The following is a 20,661-nucleotide window of genomic DNA, read 5'->3' on the forward strand; positions in this document are numbered from 1 at the left end:
GAATTTTTGAATTACAAATATACAAAAAGAAAAGTCTTTTAGAGGAAGAGGAAAATATACAACTTAACATTATGACATGCTTTTTGCTTGGGCCCCAATTTCCTTAGTATGCTGAGAAGTGACTATGGCATTTAGCCACCGTTCTATCCCCAGCACTCTAAATGGAACTCGGTCTAGGCATGCCCATATTTATGTTTTAATACAAAACTTCAGCAGAAGACACCAAGAACAAATCCTTCGTTTAAACACCCATCCTAGTCAGGGTGACCCCATGAAGCTCTCTTAGAGAGAGCATGTAGGACCATGAGTCACACAGTTTTTTTTCTGAGACACTACAAAGAAAAAAAAATGGGGAAATGGCTCAAAACAAGACATGGAAAATCTTTGGAATTATATCAACCAGTTTTCCCTTATTATTTTCTTAAGAAAGAATAAATCTTCGTCTTCCGGATGATCTTACAGACTCCTGAAGCATCCCCACTCCTCAAACTTACATAGCCCAACACTAAGTACTTTAGTGGGAAGATCTCAGCAGATACTGGTGTTAATAGGAAAGTTCCTCTGGGCAAATGGAATTGACTCCAGTGCTATCCACACAGGAATCCTTTTGTCCTCCAGGAAATTATCATTATCATACAACTAGTAGATGTTCACTTACCCTTCATAATTGATAGATCTATAGTGGCTATGAATTTGTTATTCTCTGAGAGTGCTACCAATGAGAAGGCATCTGTGTCTCCTGACATTGTGAGAACTTGGGGACCTTCGGGAATTCCTTTTGTTTTGTTGTTCCAAGACAGGGTTTCTCTGTAGAATCTTGGTTCTCCTGGACTCACTTTGCAGATGAGGCTGGCCTCAAAATCACAGTGATCCATTGGCCAGAATGCTGGGATTACAGGTATGCACTATGATAACGGGTCCTTCAGGAATGCTTTTAGAGAATGTTTTCTGTATGTCTCTTCAGGCAGTAAGCATACTTTGCCTCAGTGCTGATGCCACTTGTATAGTTTGCTGTTGACCTTGTCTTCCATTTGACCTACCTTACTAACATGCAAGTTGTATCAGACCTGAGTCTAGAGCAAGTGGACCTGTTCAGATCAGTGAAGAATCTCTCTAGTATCTCCCTTTGCAAAAATAACTCTGGACCCTACTGATGTTTCCTGAGATGTCCTGAACTCTGGTGTTGTCAAAACAGTTAGGGTTCAGCTTCTATGTTCCTAAATCACAACTCTTCAGTAGGCTCTTTCCAGTCGTTTGCCTTTGATCCTACAACAAACATTATAAATACCTATACCTTAACCATTTTTACCCAGCTTACTCTCAGGGAGAATGAAGAGGACTCCCAGATTGATTTAAAAGGATCCACTTTGATTCTACAGAAAGACAGAAGTGGGAGAGCTCGCGTCTGAGTGCTGTGAATGTGGTGAACTGTTATTTGGGACAGACAAGGAAATTGCAGTTAAGATTTGGAGAGAGACCCATGTTGGATGGCAATGAGGTAGAGTTATGGCCCCTGGACCGAGAGGGAAAATTACTTCTGGCCTCGTGTCTTGCAAAGAAAAGACCTGTTGGCCAACTCTAGGGTATCAAATAGTAACTCATCCTACAACCTCTGTCTCTTAATGTGACTGCTGTCCGCACCCAAAAGAAAACAGTCATCAAGCCTTCAGACCTAATTTTCTCTCACATAAGAGTTATCCTCTCTTCACCTCCACTCCTGTGTAGTGATAAGGGTGCTTAGACCTTCACACCCTGTTCTCTAAAACCCCTTTCAAATCTAAACTCTCTGGTGCACACCACACCTACACTTTCTCCTAAACATTTGCTTCCTCCTCTCATGTACCTATCTTACCACCCTCATACGAGAACGGAAGTACCACATGTGCTTCATTGACTCCAAGGTCTAAGGAGTGGGAAACATCTTTGGTGAATGCAGGTATAGGGCCTAGAACCCTATCCTCATTGTCATACATTTTAGGTATCATCAAAACAACAGCAGCAAAAAATATGTATAAGCAACAAAGAAAATGACCAATTACAAAAATACCACAAAGCTGTAATGTGAGGTATGTAGGGTCATCTTAAGTGAGGTATCCCAGAAGCAGAAAGACACACAGGGTATATACTCACTCATAAGTGGATATTAGATATATATAATATAGGATAAAATATACCAAAATCTGTACACCTAAAGAAACTAATCACGAAAGAGGACTCTGGCTAAGTTGCTCAATTCCCATTCAGAAAGGCAAAGAGGATGGACATCAGAAGAGGGAGAAAACAGGGCACAGGAAGGAGCATACCACAGAGGGCCTCTGAAAGACTCTATCCAGCAGGGTATTAAAGTAGATGCTGAGATTCATAGCTAAACTTTGGGCAGAGTGCAGGGAATCTTATGAAAGAAGGGGGAGATAATAAGACCTGGAGAGTACAGGAGCTCCACAAGAAGAGCAACAGAACCAAGAAATCTGGGCCCAGGGGTCTTTTCTGAGACTGATACCTCAGCCATAGGTTATTCTTGGAGATTACCTTGAGCCCCTGCACAGATGTAGCCCATGGCAGTAAAGTGTCCAAGTGGTTCCATTACAATGGGAACAGAGACTGTCTCTGAAAGTTACCACTTATAGACACAAGTGGAATGTGATGACATGCTAGGCTGTCCCTGACATGAAGCTCATCCTTTCTGTGAAGTGAAAACTCCCAATCTGGAGCCCTGCCACTCTACTTTCTGAACACTCAACGACTTGAAAAGAATGGTGTGCCTCTGGAACCATGCCTTCCCAGGACCTCTGAAGTTGGCTTTATTTGGAAAAAGGTCTTTGGAGCTGCAATTAGTTAAGGGCTCAAAATGGAAAATTTCAGGATTTTAAGTGAGCCTCAAATCCAGTGATTCATGTCTCGATGAAAGAAAGGAGAGGGGCATGCATACACAGAAACATGGGAAGAGGCCCATGTGAAGGCCAAGGCAGAAATGGCCTGAAACTGATGGGCAAGGAGCGCTGAGAGGCATGGGAAGGAGGGGAACAGGGAAGGTCCTTTCTTGTCACTGTCAGAGAACACTGACCTGCTGGCAATGTGATGATCTTGGATTTGAGACCTCAAGAATTGCAAGATAATTGATTTCCACCACCCTAAACCACTCAGTGGCACTTCGTTGTACATATACTGTTGGCAGCTCTGGAAAACTGATGCTCTGTGGAACTAAGGCAGCCTCAGGTCTTTCTGCAAGTCCTTTCCCAGAGTGTGTGAGCAGCAGCTCCAAGGTTATTGTGACATGATGAGCAAGCACACCATCATGGAGAAGATTCCAGAAATGTTATCTTTGGAGAGAACAGACTGCAGTTTCATTGGTTATTATTTGAACTGCAAAGTTCATGTTTCTATATGAAATAGGGAAATAGTTTGCTGATAGTGTCATTTTTGTGATAAGCGCATATGCCACAGTCCAGCCTAAGGCCTGGAGAGAGTGAGCATTCTCTCAGAAAGGAACTTCTTCATCGCATTCTTCTTTCTTTGCCTTTAGACTTTGTTTCTTACCCCAACACTAACTTTGATGTAGCCCCTATCACTCTTTTGCGCTACCTGTTCTCTAATCTCTTTCAGGTATGTTGTTCTATTGTAATGATTAAACCTCATAGTTTACCCTTTCAAGGCAACCCACTCTTTGAGGAGCTATATCTAATACCCTCAGATCAGGGTTGTCTGGTCTCTATCTGACAGGGAAATTTATACATTGGAAGGATTACTCTGCATGTATAATACCTTAATCTCTTCCAGCTCCCCCACAACCAAACCTGTCCCTGGGGACCTGGGGTTATTGAGCTCACCTATCAGTTTTCTACTTTCATTGCCTTCTCTAAGACCCCAGACTAGACTTGGGAGTTCCATAGACCTTAAGTTAAAGCTTTCAAACAAGGTCAGTCAGAGATAGTAAGGATAGACACAGATAAGCAAGTACTATAATACATGAGTCTGCAGAGCCTCTACACTGTACTGTGTGGGGTTATTGTTAGTGGTAATTTTTTCTTTCCCTGTTCTATACTGCTGGTGTTCCAGAGCCCAGTTGTTACCCATCAGACAAATGACTTACTGGAGAATATAGAGTACACAAGAGGGAGAAGAAATTTTGGCAAGAAAGAAGATTAGACACTCTGTTCACCTTTTCCAACCATTAAGAATGTCAGTAGCAGTAGGATTCCTACTGCTGAGACACAACCAGGCCCATCTCAAAATTTTTTATTAATTTAGTCTGTTTCAGAATCAAGAGGTCAGTCTTTGGGAAGCAATGAGGAAGGAGGGAATATCCGTGGAGGAAGATGCAACAACTCCTTAGGAACAGGGATTGCAGAAGGTGCTGGAGAATCCATGGTCAGGATGAACAACAACTCAGGATACACAAGAATTGGTCTCAGGATTTTTTTTTCTTGATCTGAGAAAGAAAAGACATTGTTAGAGGCCCAGAAGCTGTGGATCAGGCGAGGGTGATGGACAATGTAGATTCTCAAGTATACATCTCAAGTATGAATTTTGAAGAGATCTCCCCATCTTCCAGGAGAACATAATAAGCATTTCTGCATTTTCTCTTTGTTCTGTGTTCCTAGTGGTCTTTCTGAGATGACAGGATCTATGATGGCTGGGTCCTTTGAGATCTCCTTACATTCTCTGTATTGTCATCTATACCCTCCCTCTACCCATTTGTCCCATCCTACCATTCGTACCATGGGCATGAGCACCAGAGCAATGACCAGCAGGGCATACAGGGTGGCTTTGCCCAGGAGGATCTCATAAAGGATGGTGGCAGAGACGACCCCCTGATGATAGGATGCTGTTGACAGAAAAGGAGAGTTAGTAGGTTTCTGGGAGCAGGTAGCTTTGGGCTGCCTCAATCTTAGTGTCTGTAGATTCTTTGTGCCCTGTTTGCAGAGCCAAGACCATGGAAGACTTAGAGGAAGTGCGGAGGCTTACTCACCTGAGGTGATTCCACAGTCTGAAAGAAAACAGAGAGGGAAAAATGTGTGAGAGAATACCACTGCTTGGGGGAGACTGGGCACACAACAACAAGTTTTCAAGCTGAACTCCAAGTCTATAATCACATGAGTGTTAGATGGTGTATGCACTGTCCTCTGATAATCCTCACACTGTGTTTCTGCTGCTTTAGGACAAGTGCAAGACACTGTTACAGTGAACTTAAAAATCTAGGACCTGTGATGGGAATGACACATGCTGGACTGTGTGGTAGTATGAGGGAACCCATCCGTGCAGCTTAGAGAGACTAAGGACCTAGGAACCCAATGGCCTGAGCTGCCCCATTGAGTTCAGGACCTCCTTGGGAGGAAACATATGCTATGTTTGTCTGACACCATGTCCTTCAACATCCCCCACCACTCTGGCTTTTTCCTGGGTCTGCTCTCTGCTTCTACATGGATCTTTTCATTTTTCTGAGGCACTGGTGCTGTTCGGTCTCATCAAGAGCACCCGAGGTCTCGCTTACCTGCTCGGCCCCAGGCCTCTGCACTGACGTTCTGTGTGACAGGTTTGGGAGAGCTCTTCTCCCACTGGTCTTCCTCTGTAAGCCCATAGAACTGCACTTGGCAGCGGAAGTGGTTGCGAGGATTGTGCCAGAAGGTTGCAGAAACCCTCAGGCGGCTGCTCAGGCAGTAGCTGAGGTCACTGTCCTCCAGGTAGGGCTGAGGGTCTGTGCTGACCCCACTGTCGACCTTCTTCCCATTCACCCACCAGCTCAGCTCCACGTGGTCAGGGTAGAAGCCCCTGGCCAAGCACACCAGGGTAGCCTTTTTCTTTTCGGCGATCTCTGCTTTTGATGGTTCAAACAAGGTGACCTTGGGTGGGCTCACCTTGCTCAGATCATCTGGAAAGTAAAAAGGGGGTGGAATTAGTATTTTCCTGACTACTGTCTAGGTCAGGTAGGGACTGTATGCATGTAACCCAGTTGGCCTCTCATTCATATCATTCCTCTTGCTTCAGTCTCCTCAGTGTTGGAAATGCAGATGTGGACTTAATGGACACAGTCTCTGCTCAGCCTCTTCCCCCAATACCTCATGATTTACTAAGCTGTGTACCTAGGACTGTACAGGCTGGACATAGATGGAAATGGTAATTTTCTCACTTCTTTCTATGTTACTTGACTCTATCAGCTTCTCTGAGTTTGATCTGTCTACTCAAGTCTTACTCTGTCTCAGAGATAGTGGCCTGAGATTCTCCCAGCCTTCCAAGGGAACTGTGGGATGCACTTTCCTGAGAACTCTTACTCAGCATTCATTTAGTCCCTGTTGTGAAAATCAAAGACTTGCCTGAGTCAAGCATATTGTTCACTACTGTATTAATCAACACCATAGTCAGGACAAATAGAAGCAGATCCTCTCTACACTGAAGTATTGTATAACTCCATAGAGATGCTGGGGGCATCCCTTTGTGTGTGAATCCCTGAGGGTTCTTGGGAGGTAGAATTGCTTATGAAAGTGAAGTGGGTTTTAATGAGGATTGTTGCTGTTGTTATGTAATTTGCTTGTTAACTGGACTATCTATGGGCAAAAGTTTAAGATTCCATTTCCCTCATTTCAAACTACCACCCTATTGGTATGCATAGAACTGTTTCACACATTAACTTACCCAAGCTTACCTTATCATCAGAGAGCCAGGATTAGAACTCAGCCTCATTTTGTAAAAAGTCTGGCTCTTTTTTTTAAATCCTACCAGACCACAGGGATCCAACCTTTTTTTTTTTTTTTTTTTTTTTTTTTTTTTTTTTTACACCACAATTAACATGGCTGAGTCCTTTTGGATCCAACTTTAAGCTCCAACCACCAATGCTGTCTGTCCACTGTTGCTATGGTTACCAAATAATACAGGTTCACATATCCAGGCTGTGAATTATTTCTCTTTTAAAGCCTTGGTCTCTACTGCCAAGTAATATATAAGGTCCATGCTAATACTGGGTTCCTCAGGTTGTTCAAACATTTTTCCTTATCTCCCAGGCTAAATAATTCCAGTTTAACATGTGACTGCGATCAATAGGCTTGCTTCATAATCTGTCTATCCTACTGTGAGCAGTGAAGATCAGGATTCAGGTGAATAAACTGAGGGTAAATAGACTCTCAGGGAGTAAATTGCCCCTGCCTTAGCACAGACCCGTACTGAGAATGTGTGGATGCTGGGTATCCATTCCTGCTTCAAGGGATCCCAAACTCGGAGGGAAAACAGTGGCTAGAGTTTAAAAATCGCATGTCAGCACTACAGGCTTTTGGTTCTTCTGTTCTGGCTTATGTTTATTGGCCTGCCCTTAGTTTCTTGCTTGACACACATTTCCCTTCTTTCAAAAGACCCTCCTCGGAACACCTTTTGCTGGTGAGAGTCTAGGGTTCAGCCGCTCCATCTCTGGGAACCTCCCTGTCTTTACCTGTCCTTTATTTCTTTGCAGCCTGCGATTTACTTATAAAACCAAGTTTGCTTCCAGAGCGCTGATAACTCCTTTTCTCCTCTGCCCACCCGGTGTGTGCATACCTCAGAGAAAAAAGAAAGAAACCGACTCTCTCCTGGTTTGCTGGCACTCAATACTCTGCCTCATCCCAGTCCTCCCAGAAACCGTGAAGTTAAAAGCTGTCTCTTATCGCCGACTCCCCGGGGAGCCCTAACTCTGGTCAACCCCAAACTCCCGCGGAGACCCAGGAATTAGGGCTGAGGGCGCGAGAGACGTTCACAACTTACCTAAGACCGTGAGCCTGGTGCCGGCACCGAAATGCTGCTCATAGGAGCACAGAGGCGCAACCCCACACCCAAACCCGCCCGAAGCCCCAAGCGAGTCCCCAGTTTAGGGACAATCTCTGTGGTACTCAGCCTCCCGCAGGGGTGCAGTCCCTCGGAACCCAGTGCAAAGACTCGCGGCTGCATCGCCGCTGCATTTGCCAAGAAGCTCACGTAGCACGGTCAACCGGCTGCCAGCCAAGGCAAGGGCTGCATAATCCTCTGCCTCCCCACAGGCACCCGCGCCCACTGCAGCCCCATTCCTCTCCATTCGCGCGTGGGACCCCAGCTCACCTAAAACGAGGAGCCGCGTGCCGGGCCCAAAGTACTGGGTCTCTTGGTTCACGGCCCCAAAACCCAACACAAAAACAGATACCCCAGCTCACCTAGCACCGACAGTCGGGTGCCTGCACCGAAGTACTGGGTGTTTTGGCTCACAGCCCCTTGGCACAGCACAAAAACTGGCCCTGGCTATCCTCACCTGGGAATCCCAGCAGGGGGATTCCCTACATTTCCAGCACCCATCACCAGCTCCCAACTTACCGAGCACGGTCAGCCTGGTTCCTGGGCCAAAATATAGGGTGTCTGCACTCACAGCCTCCAGGCTCAGGACAAAAACCTGGTGCTGCCCACTCCTGCTGTCCCAACCCTGAATCAGATCCCCATCCACCATGAGTGCTCCACTGGTCCCAGCATCCAGTCCAGAAATCCTTCTGCCCAGGCAGGTCAGCCCAGACAGAGAGGAGGCTGAGCAGCTGTCCTGCTCTGTCCACCTTCCTTCCACAGCACTCTACCTTCCCTGCTTACCCAGTACTGTCAGCTTGGAGCCTTCCCCGAAGTTCAGCTGCCCGGTGTTTGCACAGTTCTAGGGATGCTGGCACAAACCCCGTCTTCCCCGTTGCAGGGCCTTGGGTAGCTCAGCGTCCACTCTGCTAAGCCTCCCTGGCTCCAGAGTTCTTTCTGGCTGATTGTCTCGCCTTCCCTCCCACCTGTGTGGCCTCTGCCTTCTTACCTAGGACTGTGAGTCGTGACCCTGGTCCGAAGAACTGCTCAGCATAGGAACACAGCAGAAAAGGGCTGGCCAAGAACAAGTCCTCCTTCCTCGCCGTCCTGAGCGCAGACCCAGGACTGCCCACAGTCTCACCTCCAGGATGGATAAGGCAACCTTGACACTACATGAGGCCAATCTCAGTTTGAAGAGGAGACACTACTTTTGTCTTGGGAATTAGGATCCATTTAATTCACTCAGGGACAGAAACAGTGAACTTGAAATTGGTTGGCTTCCTGGCGGGGTTGGGTAGTCTTTGATGAGAAAAGACTTGTAATGTCTTTCTCACAAAGGGTTTATTTACTTACTTAATATTATTAATGATTTTTTTAATTATGTTGAGATACTTTGCTAAGAGTAAGCCTCGTAAGCTGAAAGGTGGTCAGGCTTTCACATTCATGGGAAACCATCTAGGGCAAGGAGATGCACAAGATAGTATAAGACAATTCAATGGGACAATTCACATAGAGCCCTTCCACATGGTAAATGCATTTCTTGGGCTAAGAGTTGATGTTTTCGAGGTTAGAGCTTTTTGTAAAAGCACCTCTTCTGTTTGAATCATTGTGCCCCCCCCCAGTCCCCACAATGTTACACTATGATACAAAAAAGTTCCTTCCACACAGGTGCCCTCCCCCAGTCCGTGGGCAGGGGCAGGAAGCCCAGGTGGCAGAGAGGTTAGTCTGACTGAGAGGGGCTGGGAAAAGACTAAATCTGGGTAAGTCTGAAGGGAGGAGGAGCTTGGAAGAGAAGATCTTGGGACTAATGGTGTTGTTGATGGGGGCAGGGGGGCACCCAGGCCCTGATCTGAACAAGCTCTTACTCTGGGAGAACATCTCTGTCACTGGGGTTCCCCTCTTTGACTCACATACCTTTTATAGTGACGTGGCTGGGAGGAGTAAAGTAGAAAGGTCCTGACAGGAGAATCTACCTAGCAGGTAATGCAACTTAGAATACACAGATAGTTCAGAAACTGTCACCATTCCCATTACTTCTTGGAAGAAGTTCGTCTTTCTCATTTTAAATAAATGTCCAGAAATAGTTGCTATGTGTTAGGTTATATGCCAGTTGCAAGAAAATGAGTCCATTCTTAGAGTGCCATGTGCTGATATGACTTCTCGGTCTTGAATTTGACTATTTCTGTTTCTCACTCTTGCACAAAGGTAAATGACTGAACTCCAAAGCATCCAGTCATATTTTTTGTCCTTTTTCTCCTGCCTCTAGTAAGCATGACCACTCTCCAGAGTGCGAAAAATGCACAAGTGGGGCCACATATGAAGAATGTACATGGTCTCATGCCCTCCTCTGATTATGTAGCTGCTGAGTGCAGTTTAGTGGGCAGTTCACACAGCTATTTCAAAGCGCTGGCTTTTATTTTTGCTTTTATTTTTATTTTTTATTTTTTGTCATGACTTAGTCCCTTTATGGAAAGATGGGTTTCTTCGGGGCTGTGGTTTAGTTACCTCTGTTCCCTGGGTGGTCAGAAATAATACAGTAATACGTGTTCAGTGAGTGGGTGATGTCAATATACATGTAAGTGTGTCTTTCTGTAGCTTTACATGTATGTTTGCACAGATTAAAATCTGAAATAATCTGCAACAGAGAGGGAAGGCTGTGTGAAAGTATAGATGGCTGTTTTGGGAAGGCCTCGCTGAGATGACCTGCTTCTAAAATTGGGTCACTTTCATTTCCTTCATCATTCACAGTTTTGCTAAAAAATTGCTACCAAGTGTCTACCCTGAACTAGGCTACCATGCAGTATGCCAGGGCACAATAAAAAACAACAGCCCAGTTTTCATGGAGGAGCAACCAGTTACAGGGGCAGTATCAGATAAGAAACAGTCCCCATCAAGTGGAATAAGTGTCAAAAGGGAGGTCTTTACAAGGGGCCAGACAGGAAAATACAGTATACACTGGGTCTATTCTTAGGGAGTAAGAAGACAGGACTGGGCAACCAAATACTAGAGAAGCCTCCAGAAAGACAATGAAGCCAATCTTTAAAGCCAAGTAAGGGTTACTGAGGGAAGAAGGGACACCACGCTGCTCCAGATGAGCAGGCAGGGGGAGACCATGCAGAATGACATGAAAGAGATTACAAGAATGTGGGACTATGAAATAAAATGAAACCTCATCTTTATGTCATCTTAAGGATGGTGACTATGCCATCAGGGTGACAATGTGAACACAGGAGCTTGGGAAGACTTTCTAGATGAAGAATTAGGGCTTGCTCTTGCTTTAGGAAGCTGACTTTTTCTGTACAGATAGGCAGAGCCATGGATGTTATCCACATCCATCTACTTAGCTGAGAAATAATTTCCATTTATCTGTCTGTCTATCTATCTATCTATCTATCTATCTATCTATCTATCTATCTATCTAACCACTCTACACCCTGATCCCAGGCCCCTCCATCCTCTCCTCCTAATCTCACCCTTAGATGCCTTCTACCCATCTCTCTTCTCCTCCTTCTTCACAGAGAAGGGGAGATGGGTTCCAACCCACCGTGGCATCTCAAGTCAGAGCAGGCCTAAATGAATCCTCTCCCAGTGAGGCCCGACAAGGCAGCACAGCTAGGGGAATGGGATCCAGAGGCAGACAACAGAGTCAGAGACAGCCCCTGCACCCATTGTTTGGGGACCCACATGTCTCCAAACATGCTGCACATCTGCTACATATGTGTAGGGGGTTAGGTCCAGCCCATGCATGTTCTTTGGTTGGTAGTTCAGTCTCTGCGAACCCCCAGGAGCCCAAGTTAGTTGACTCTGTAGGTCTGTGGTGTCCTTGACCCCTTCAGCTCCCTCTATCCTTTCTCCCACTTTTCCACTAGAGTCTCAGAGCTCAGTCTATTGTTTGGCTGTGGGTCTTTGCATCAGTTTCCATCCACTGATGGATAAAGCCTTTCAGAAGACAGTTATGCTAGGCTTCTGTCTGGAAGCATAGCAGAGTATCATTAATAGTGTCAGGGCATGTCTCTCCCATAGGGTGGATCTCAAGTTGGGCTAGTCATTGGTTTGCCATTCCCTTAATCTTTGCTTCATCATTATTCCTGTACTTCTGGTAAGCAAGAGAAATTTTGGCTGGAATGTTTTATGGTGGGTTAGTGTCCCCATCTCTCCACTGGATGTCCCACCTGGCTACGAGAGGTGGCAACTTCAGACTCCTTAACAGCTCATGCTAGAAGTCTCAGTTGAGGTCTCCCCATAGACTCCAGTGAGCCTCCAGAAACACCCCTCCATTTATGTCCATTCTCTCTCAGTGTTCCCCCACCCTACCCTCTCTCTCCCCATACTTGATCCCCACCCCTTTCACCTTCCTCACCCCCTCTCCCACCCAATTCCCTGACTTCATCTACTTCAGATATCTGTTTTAATTAGTTTCAAGCATCTTGGCTTCTATGGATCTGTTGATTGTTCACTGAAGAATAATTTATCAATGAATTTCCTATCTTAAATGAAATACACATCTTCCTTTGAAACACAGTTTTCCAAGTCAGTGCATGATTGTGTGATGATCATCTGGGAAAGCTGCTTGGTGAACAAACACGTGTTCAGTGAGCGGCTGAAGAGAAGATTGGTGATAGACAGGGAACCAACCAAGCCTTGTTAGCTATGGGGACATGACCAGTTACAGGAGTTTACATTTATGTAACCTACAGCTTCTGCTCCCCCAAACCCTCCTTTTATTTGAGGATAAGAAACTCCCTGTCCTGGGCACCATTATCTTTCTCTTTTGAGAATATTTAGATCCAGTCACTACCTTTCAAACTTAATTAGCATCGTCTGTTACTCTGAGGGTGGGAGCCCTCACTCTTCATACCTGAGGTGCTCATCGTTTTCTTGAATGGCTCTTCTTTTTTTAATAGAATAAGAAAGAGTATATATATTTTTTATTTTTTTCTCAATTCATTTATTGTATATCCCAATTGCAGCCCCCTTTCTCAACTCCTCCCAGTCCCACCTTTCCTCCCTCTCATCCCCTTCCCCTAGTCCACTGAAATGGGGAGTTCTCCTACTCTGCCATCTGCCCCTAGCTTAGCAAGTCTCAGCAGGACCACCTCTTCTTTTACTATTGATTAGGGAGTTCAGAGACAGACAAGAAATAAAGATATCTAAACACACAAGTGAGAATCAGGCCATTCTAGAACATGTTCATTGGTTATATTTATTGGTTGTAAGTGTGCTAGGCATTTTCCAGGCCACAAGGATTTCAGATGCACATGTGCAAGTATACATGACTAGTAGGCAGACTTTGGGATGTTCACACAAATGAGAACAGCTCTTCAGAAGTGCTGGAAAAAGAGAATCTGTATTAACACCATCATGGGTTAGAAGTTCTTAGATCCACCTTCAGGTTTGGTTTCAGGATTTCTTTCTTTTGACCTGCAGAAGAGAAAGGTTTTAGGTTTACCAAGGGCCATGCTTGAGAGGAAGTAGGAAGGCCCCTTATTTAGACAAATGATAGCAGGCCTAAAATATCTTGAGTTACCATTGCTTATCCTCCATATAGCTCATTCACTACAACTCTTTGTAGTTTCTGCTTCTCTTTTAGAGCATGGAAGCAAAGCTCTCTCTACTGCTCACCCCTAGTTTTAATAGAATCCTTAAGGCCCTGGATCTAGCTTTCCTGTGTTTCATGTGTCACCTGCCCTGTATAGTCCATCTGCCCACTCCTTACCATAGCCACCAGCATCAGGGTACCAATAAGCCCAGCACACAGGGTAGCTTTCCCTAGCAAGATCTCATAAAGGATGGTGGAAGACAGGACCCCTTGTTGATAGGATGCTGTTGACAGAAAAGGAGAACAGATAAGTACCTTTGGGCAGGTAGCTAGTTCTACAGTCAAGCTCGTGAGAGGTGAAGAGGGAATCAACCTATTTACCTGAGGTCATGCCACAATCTGAAAGAAAAGAGAGAGAGGAAAATGGATGAGACCTCCTCATATTAAGCAGATTGAAAATTAAGTTAACCTTGAGTTTAGCATATTCTGGCAGGCCCAGATTAGCCTCCCCAGGAGGCTTCATGACCACCTCTCTTCTGTTGCTCCAGTGCAAACCCCTTATTCTTGAAACCCCTGGCTTGGGCATAAAGGTAGTGCTTCAGAGTCTGAGTTGCTCAGGAGGCATGGAAAGGAGACTCTGCATGTAAGGGTACTGGGCTGAGGATCTGGAGTTAGAAATCGCCATCAGCTTCTAGTTTATCTCGACGGTAAGCATTAGGCTCCTTCTACTGTTTTTCTGTATCTAGACCTCCTCGTTTTTTGCCTTCATCTTTCCATTTCACTTCGACACGAGTGATGCTCATTCTTCTTGCCAGCTCCCCAGGTCCCACTTACCCGCTTGGCCCCAGGCCTCTGCACTGACATTCTGTGTGACAGGTTTGAGAGAATTCTTCTCCCACTGGTCTTCCTCTGTAAGCCCATAGAACTGCACTTGGCAGCGGAAGTGATTGTGAGGATTGTGCCAGAGGTTGCAGAGACCCTCAGGTGGCTGCTCAGGCAGTAGTTGAGGTCACTGCCCTCCAGGTAGAGCTGAGGGTCTGTGCTGACCTCAATGTGGACCTCCTTCCCATTCATTCACTGTCTTCTTTCTTTGCCTTTACACTTTGTTTTTAAACTTTGATGTAGCCTCTCTCACTTTTCTGTGCTACCTGTTCTTTAATCTCTTTCATGTATGTTGTTCTATTGTAATGAGTAAACATGATAGTTTACCCTTTCAAGGCAATTCTCTATTTGAGGAGCTATACCTAATATCCTCAGCCCAGGTTTGTCTGGTCTCAATCTGACAGGGAAATTTATTCATTGGAAGGATTACTCTGCACATGTAATACCTTAATCTGTTTCAGCTCCTCTCCCAATGGGACCTGGCCCTGTGTGCCATGGTCCTGGGGACCTGGGGTTATTGACCTCACCTATCAGTTTTCTACTTTCATTGCCTTCTCTAAGACCCCAGACTAGACTTGGGAATTCCATAGACCTTAAGTTAAAGCTTTCAAACAAGGTCAGTCAGAGGTAGTAAGGATAGACACAGATAAGCAAGTACTATAATCTATGAGTCTGCAGAGCCTCTACACTGTACCATGTAGGGTTATTGTTAGCGGTAATTTTTCTTTCCCTGTTCTATATTGCTGGTGTTCCAGAGCCCAGTTGTTGCCCATCACACAAATGACTTACTGGAGAATATAAGTACAAAGGAGAGAGAAGAAATTTTGGCAAGTAAGCAGATTAGACACTCCATTCACCTTTTCCCACCATTAGGAATGTCAGTAGCAATAGGATTCCATAAAGACTGACACAACCAGACCAATCTCAAAATTTTTTATTAATTCAGTCTGTTTCAGAATCAAGAGGTCAGTCTTTGGGAAGCAATGAAGAAGGAGGGAATATCTGTGGAGGAAGATGCAACTACTCCTTAGGAACAGGGATTGCAGAAGGTGCTGGAGAATCCATGGTCAGGATGAACAACAACTCAGGATACACAAGAATTGGTCTCAGGATTTTTTTTTCTTGATCTGAGAAAGAAAAGACATTGTTAGAGCCCCAGAAGCCATGGATCAGGGGAGGGTGATGCATAATGTAGATTCTCAAGTATAAATCTCAAGTATGAATTTTGAAGAGATCTCCCCATCCTCCAGGAGACCATAATAAACATTTCTGCATTTTCTCTTTGTTCTGTGTTCCTAGTGGTCTTTCTGAGATGACAGGATCTATGATGGCTGAGTCCTTTGAGATCTCCTTACATTCTCTGTATTGTCATCTATACCCTCCCTCTATCCATTTGTCCCATCCTACCATTCGTACCATGGGCATGAGCACCAGAGCAATGACCAGCAGGGCATACAGGGTGGCTTTGCCCAGGAGGATCTCATAAAGGATGGTGGCAGAGACGACCCCCTGATGATAGGATGCTGTTGACAGAAAAGGAGAGTTAGTAGGTTTCTGGGAGCAGGTAGCTTTGGGCTGCCTCAATCTTAGTGTCTGTAGATTCTTTGTGCCCTGTTTGCAGAGCCAAGACCATGGAAGATTTAGAGGAAGTGCGGAGGCTTACTCACCTGAGGTGATTCCACAGTCTGAAAGAAAACAGAGAGATAGAAATATATGAAAGAATACCACTGCGTGGGGGAGACTGAGCACTCAACAACAAACTTTCAAGCTGAACTCCAAGTCTACAATCACATGAGTGTTAGATGGTGTATTCACTGTCCTCTGATAATCCTCACACTGTGTTTCTGATGCTTTAGGACAAGTGCAAGACACTGTTACAGTGAACTTAAAAATCTAGGACCTGTGATGGGAATGACACATGCTGGACTGTGTGGTAGTATGAGGGAACCCATCCGTGAAGCTTAGAGAGACTAAGGACCTAGGAACCCCATAGCCGAGCTGCCCCATTGAGTTCAGGACCTCCTTGGGAGGAAACATATGCTATGTTTGTCTGACACCATGTCCTTCAACATCCCCCACCACTCTGGCTTTTTCCTGGGTCTGCTCTCTGCTTCTACATGGATCTTTTCATTTTTCTGAGGCACTGGTGCTGTTCGGTCTCATCAAGAGCACCCGAGGTCTCGCTTACCTGCTCGGCCCCAGGCCTCTGCACTGACATTCTGTGTGACAGGTTTGGAAGAGCTCTTCTCCCACTGGTCTTCCTCTGTAAGCCCATAGAACTGCACTTGGCAGCGGAAGTGGTTGCGAGGATTGTGCCAGAAGGTTGCAGAAACCCTCAGGCGGCTGCTCAGGCAGTAGCTGAGGTCACTGTCCTCCAGGTAGGGCTGAGGGTCTGTGCTGACCCCACTGTCGACCTTCTTCCCATTCACCCACCAGCTCAGCTCCACGTGGTCAGGGTAGAAGCCCCTGGCCAAGCACACCAGGGTAGCCTTTTTCTTTTCGGCGATCTCTGCTTTTGATGGTTCAAACAAGGTGACCTTGGGTGGGCTCACCTTGCTCAGATCATCTGGAAAATGAAGAAAAAGGCCTGGTGTGAGAGTTTTCTTGACCTGGCTTAGATTGTGTGAGAGAGGGCTGAAAATAGTGAGTATAAAGTGCAGCTATCTTGTAGTAGGTCCTGCTTGCTTTCTGTCACTGTAACGCTTTTGTTGGTCTCCTCTGACATTTCCTCTTTTTTCTGGGTTGTTCTCATTATATATACTCTGTATACTCTTTTCACTACTTTCCTGAGGTGCAAATAATTTTTTGGAGTTTCTTGTATAACTCATGTACTGGGACTTTTTTCATAGTTAAAAAGGATATACTCATTGTTTTTTCTTTCAAGTAATTTTTTCTTTCATGATCCATGCATGGCTATCTGATCTCTTACACTTGAAATGATGGCATTGGGAGAGAGTAAATTTTAAGACAAATGTGCCATATTAACCTCATGATCCTAAGAACTAAGGTGATATTTTTTCCTTATTTCTATTTTTCTTTTGGGGGTTAGGTGGATATATCAATATGTTTGGGTGAGTCTGCATAATATCAACATTAGTGGCCTAAAAGAGATTCATTCTCCATACCATCCGGGGACATCTCCAAGCTTCTGAATATCTTGCTCAATACACCCCTCCCCCAACACACAACCTGCTTTGTGGTTCCAGTTTGTCTCTGGCTGATGGCCTATCTGATGTCCCACATTCACTCCTACACTGAGGTGTAAGAGGGCTGTGGTGGCTTGCACAGGAAAGCTGTGATCCTGTGGAAAATGTTATTCATAAGTTGAACTCTTTATTTTTTCTAGTGTTTAGCAAGTCTCCCTGAGGAGCTTCACAATTCAAGTTCACAACCAAACTTTGTATTCTTTAATGTAGTGAAAGATTCCTAAAGGCAAATCATAAAACACAGCAGTCATTGCAGAAGTCAGTCTCCACGGGAAGGGCCTGGGCCCAGTCACATACTTTAAAGATGGGGCAGAAGACACTTTTATGATTATTGAAACGAATGACCCCCTGTAAAGAAAAGGGAGATGCAAAAATCCACCCAGATCCTCCAAGCATCCTCCCTCTGTGTAGAGTTTAATGTCCTCCCTCTCTGGCTCTGCTCTGACATAGAAGCAATGTTCTGATGCAGAAACACAACAATATGAAATCTGTCATGTCTGTCCGAAGTTGAGGGCTTTTGGGGGAAATTCAGAAATGAGTTTAGAAAAAGATAAACAATGTCTCGAGGAATAATCAATAATAGAAGTAAAGGTAGTCACATGAGTTAACCTTTGAATCCTTTAAAGGAATTTAGGAGAAAGAAAAGGCTATATGAGGAATAGAGATGAGGAGGGAAGGATAGGAGAGATGTAGATTCAATACTCATTTATGAAGTTCTTAAAAGTAAAAAGAAAACAAACAAAATCAATCATTTTAACTTAAGGTAGTCTTTCCTATTTTATGTGTCTAAAGGGTCTGGGACAGCTTAAAGCATTGTTTATTATTATTATTATTTTTTTAGGACTATCACCCCATACATTTCTCCCAAGTGTATTCCTTTGAGTCTCAGGCCTTTGAACACAGTGAGCAGTAGTTTTCTTTAACCTCCATGGCATGTGTCCTATCTACAAGACAATATCTATGGATGCTTGCAGTCCTGGCAGGACAAAGTTGTCCCAAAACTCCCTCTTTTTCTATATCTCCCAGACCTCATAGCTTTCCTACCCACTCCCCGAGCCTATGTTCTTCCTTGCAAACATGATGCTGGTCATGTTGAACTTTCATGATAGGTTCCTTAGCCTATCATCCCAAGGTAGACTTGAAGTCTGAGGACCTCTTGTCTATTTTCTCTTCTTTACACATAATCTGTTGCTATTATATAATTTTTCTAGTTCTTAGCTTATTCACGTCCCTGAGATAGTCACCGATACAATATATTACCAACTCCCTGCAGACAGCTACAGCTCCTCTAATGCTATACCATAGACCTGTGCCTTTGCTCAGGATCAAGACCCCCTGGAACCCCAGCACCTACTCCCCTCTGCTGTCCAGCCCTTTAAACCACACTAGGGAGACAGACATGAGTCTTTGGAAACTGATAGAGACAGAGAGAAAGGGGAAGATGAAGGCAGGAGGTTTAATATTTTAAACCAGGAGACAGAGCTATGTACCGAAACAAGTCAGCAGTGCAGAAGGGGAATGAGAATGGGAAAAGTGGAGAAGTGGTAATAGAGAGAAAACAAAGCAATGCCTACATTCAGAAGGCACAAACCATGGAAGTCCAAAGAATAATGAAAAGAAAAGCAAGAAGACTCAAAGCCCCGAAGAAAGGCATTCTGTGACTAGCAAGAGAAAAGAAACCCAAGCACATCAAACTAACAGGCTCTGGGGAAGGTAGAAGAGTGCAGGGTTCCAGATGGGAAGGGGTGACTCTGTCTTGTAATCTTACACCTAAGTTTCTTTCACAGACCATGATCATCCAACACAAGCACAAAGCATCCAGTTAGGAATGGAGCCCTCATACCTGTCACAGTGAGCCGGGTCCCTGCTGCAAAGTGGAGGGGCGAATTATAGGAACACAGCTGAAGATGGCCTTGGTAAAACCTACCAGTGGGCCCCAAACCAGAAAGCTAATCTTAGCCCCCGGAAAACTGGATTACTGCCTCTCTGTCTGCAGGAAGAATTTCCAGGCTCCAGTAATTCCATGAGGCATGTGACAGAAGGTGGGGACAGGAGGAAGGGACTCAGAAGGAGCACATCCATGCAAAGAGAAAGGTAAGGATGACCTTGGGAGGTGGAGAGGAAACTGCTCTCACACTTCAGACTTAGAGGAGAAAAGAAACAGTTGCGGATCCATCTCCTCACAAGAAAAGGAATACTTAAATTTTTCTCAGCCCCTTCCACAAGCACTGTGGATGCAGACTCTGGCTCCAATGGACAGTGGCCCCCACCTCCTTGGCCCCATAGCTTACCTAGAACAGAGAGTTGAGTCCCCTCTCCAAAATACTGGGCCTGATTGTTACACAGTACAACACGAGGGTGGCAAACTCACATGGAGCTGTTGGGGCCCTTCCTTCAGACCGGACTTCTGAACAGAATCCTCAGGGGTTCTGGCATATTCTCCACCCTTTCTTCCTCTCTGAACCACAGCCCAGGCTGAGTTTGTAGTCCTTACCTTCTCTGAGGAGTTCCCCAAAGCTCTAGGCTTACAACATACCCTCCTGAGAAAGACATCTTTCACTTACCTAGGACCAACAGCTTGGTTCCGTGACCAAAAAATAATCTTTCGTTGGAAACACAACATTAAAGCCTGGTGATAAAACTGCCTCTTGCTCTCTGCCCACCTGCTAGCTAGCTTCCCTTATTCTTGAGGATGGTTTTATCTCCAGGGAGTAGAAGGACAGACAACTGCAAAGTATTAATTATGCCTGGCTTGGCATAGCCAGCCTGCAAAATATTGGAAATGGATATCTGTCATTTGTTGTAAGCATGAGCTCAAAAGTTTAGCCCTTTCTGACAAGTTCAGGGTGACCTAGGCACCTCAGAGAAGTGACCTACCACCTCTTTTGGTACCCTGCCACAACTTACCCATTACAGTGAGCCGGCTCCCTTCTCCAAAATAGAGCGTGCTTCCAGAACACAGCCTCCCAGGTCCACTTCAAAACCCCTCACTGTTTGGAAGCCCATCTCCTTTCCTTTTCCTGCCCTCCATCCCACGCTCATCTTGACTCAGCCACAAACCTTCGGACCAACTTCGTGGATTCAGCCTCCCTAGAATGTAGTCCCAAACATGAGATGGCCTCTCCCTGAAGCAGGAACCATGAGTTGGATCCTTCTTCTGGTTTCCAGTCACACTTTTCACCCCACACCCAAAGACCCTAGGCCTTACCTATTACCAAAAGCCTGGTCCCTGAACCGAAGGTGTAGTCATAGTTTGCACATCAGAATACA

At 45.2% G+C, this 20,661-nt stretch overlaps 1 pseudogene and 2 gene segments (V, D, J or C); all 3 read right to left on the reverse strand.

The window, feature by feature from the left end:
- Window positions 1–4,219: 4,219 nt before the first annotated feature.
- On the reverse strand, window positions 4,220–8,485 carry LOC110539821 (T-cell receptor beta-2 chain C region-like). The segment is given in 5 exon segments: window positions 4,220–4,429; window positions 4,719–4,825; window positions 4,970–4,987; window positions 5,492–5,869; window positions 8,305–8,485. Coding segments are annotated over 5 exon segments (654 nt in total).
- A 4,503-nt stretch (window positions 8,486–12,988) lies between these two features.
- On the reverse strand, window positions 12,989–14,377 carry LOC110539817 (T-cell receptor beta-1 chain C region-like; annotated as a pseudogene).
- Window positions 14,378–15,102: 725 nt separating this feature from the next.
- LOC110539816 (T-cell receptor beta-2 chain C region-like) lies at window positions 15,103–20,437 on the reverse strand. The segment is given in 5 exon segments: window positions 15,103–15,312; window positions 15,602–15,708; window positions 15,853–15,870; window positions 16,374–16,751; window positions 20,299–20,437. Coding segments are annotated over 5 exon segments (528 nt in total).
- Window positions 20,438–20,661: the final 224 nt, after the last annotated feature.

Source organism: Meriones unguiculatus, chromosome 3 (assembly GCF_030254825.1).
Source record: "Meriones unguiculatus strain TT.TT164.6M chromosome 3, Bangor_MerUng_6.1, whole genome shotgun sequence".
NCBI classification, from domain to species: domain Eukaryota; kingdom Metazoa; phylum Chordata; class Mammalia; order Rodentia; family Muridae; genus Meriones; species Meriones unguiculatus.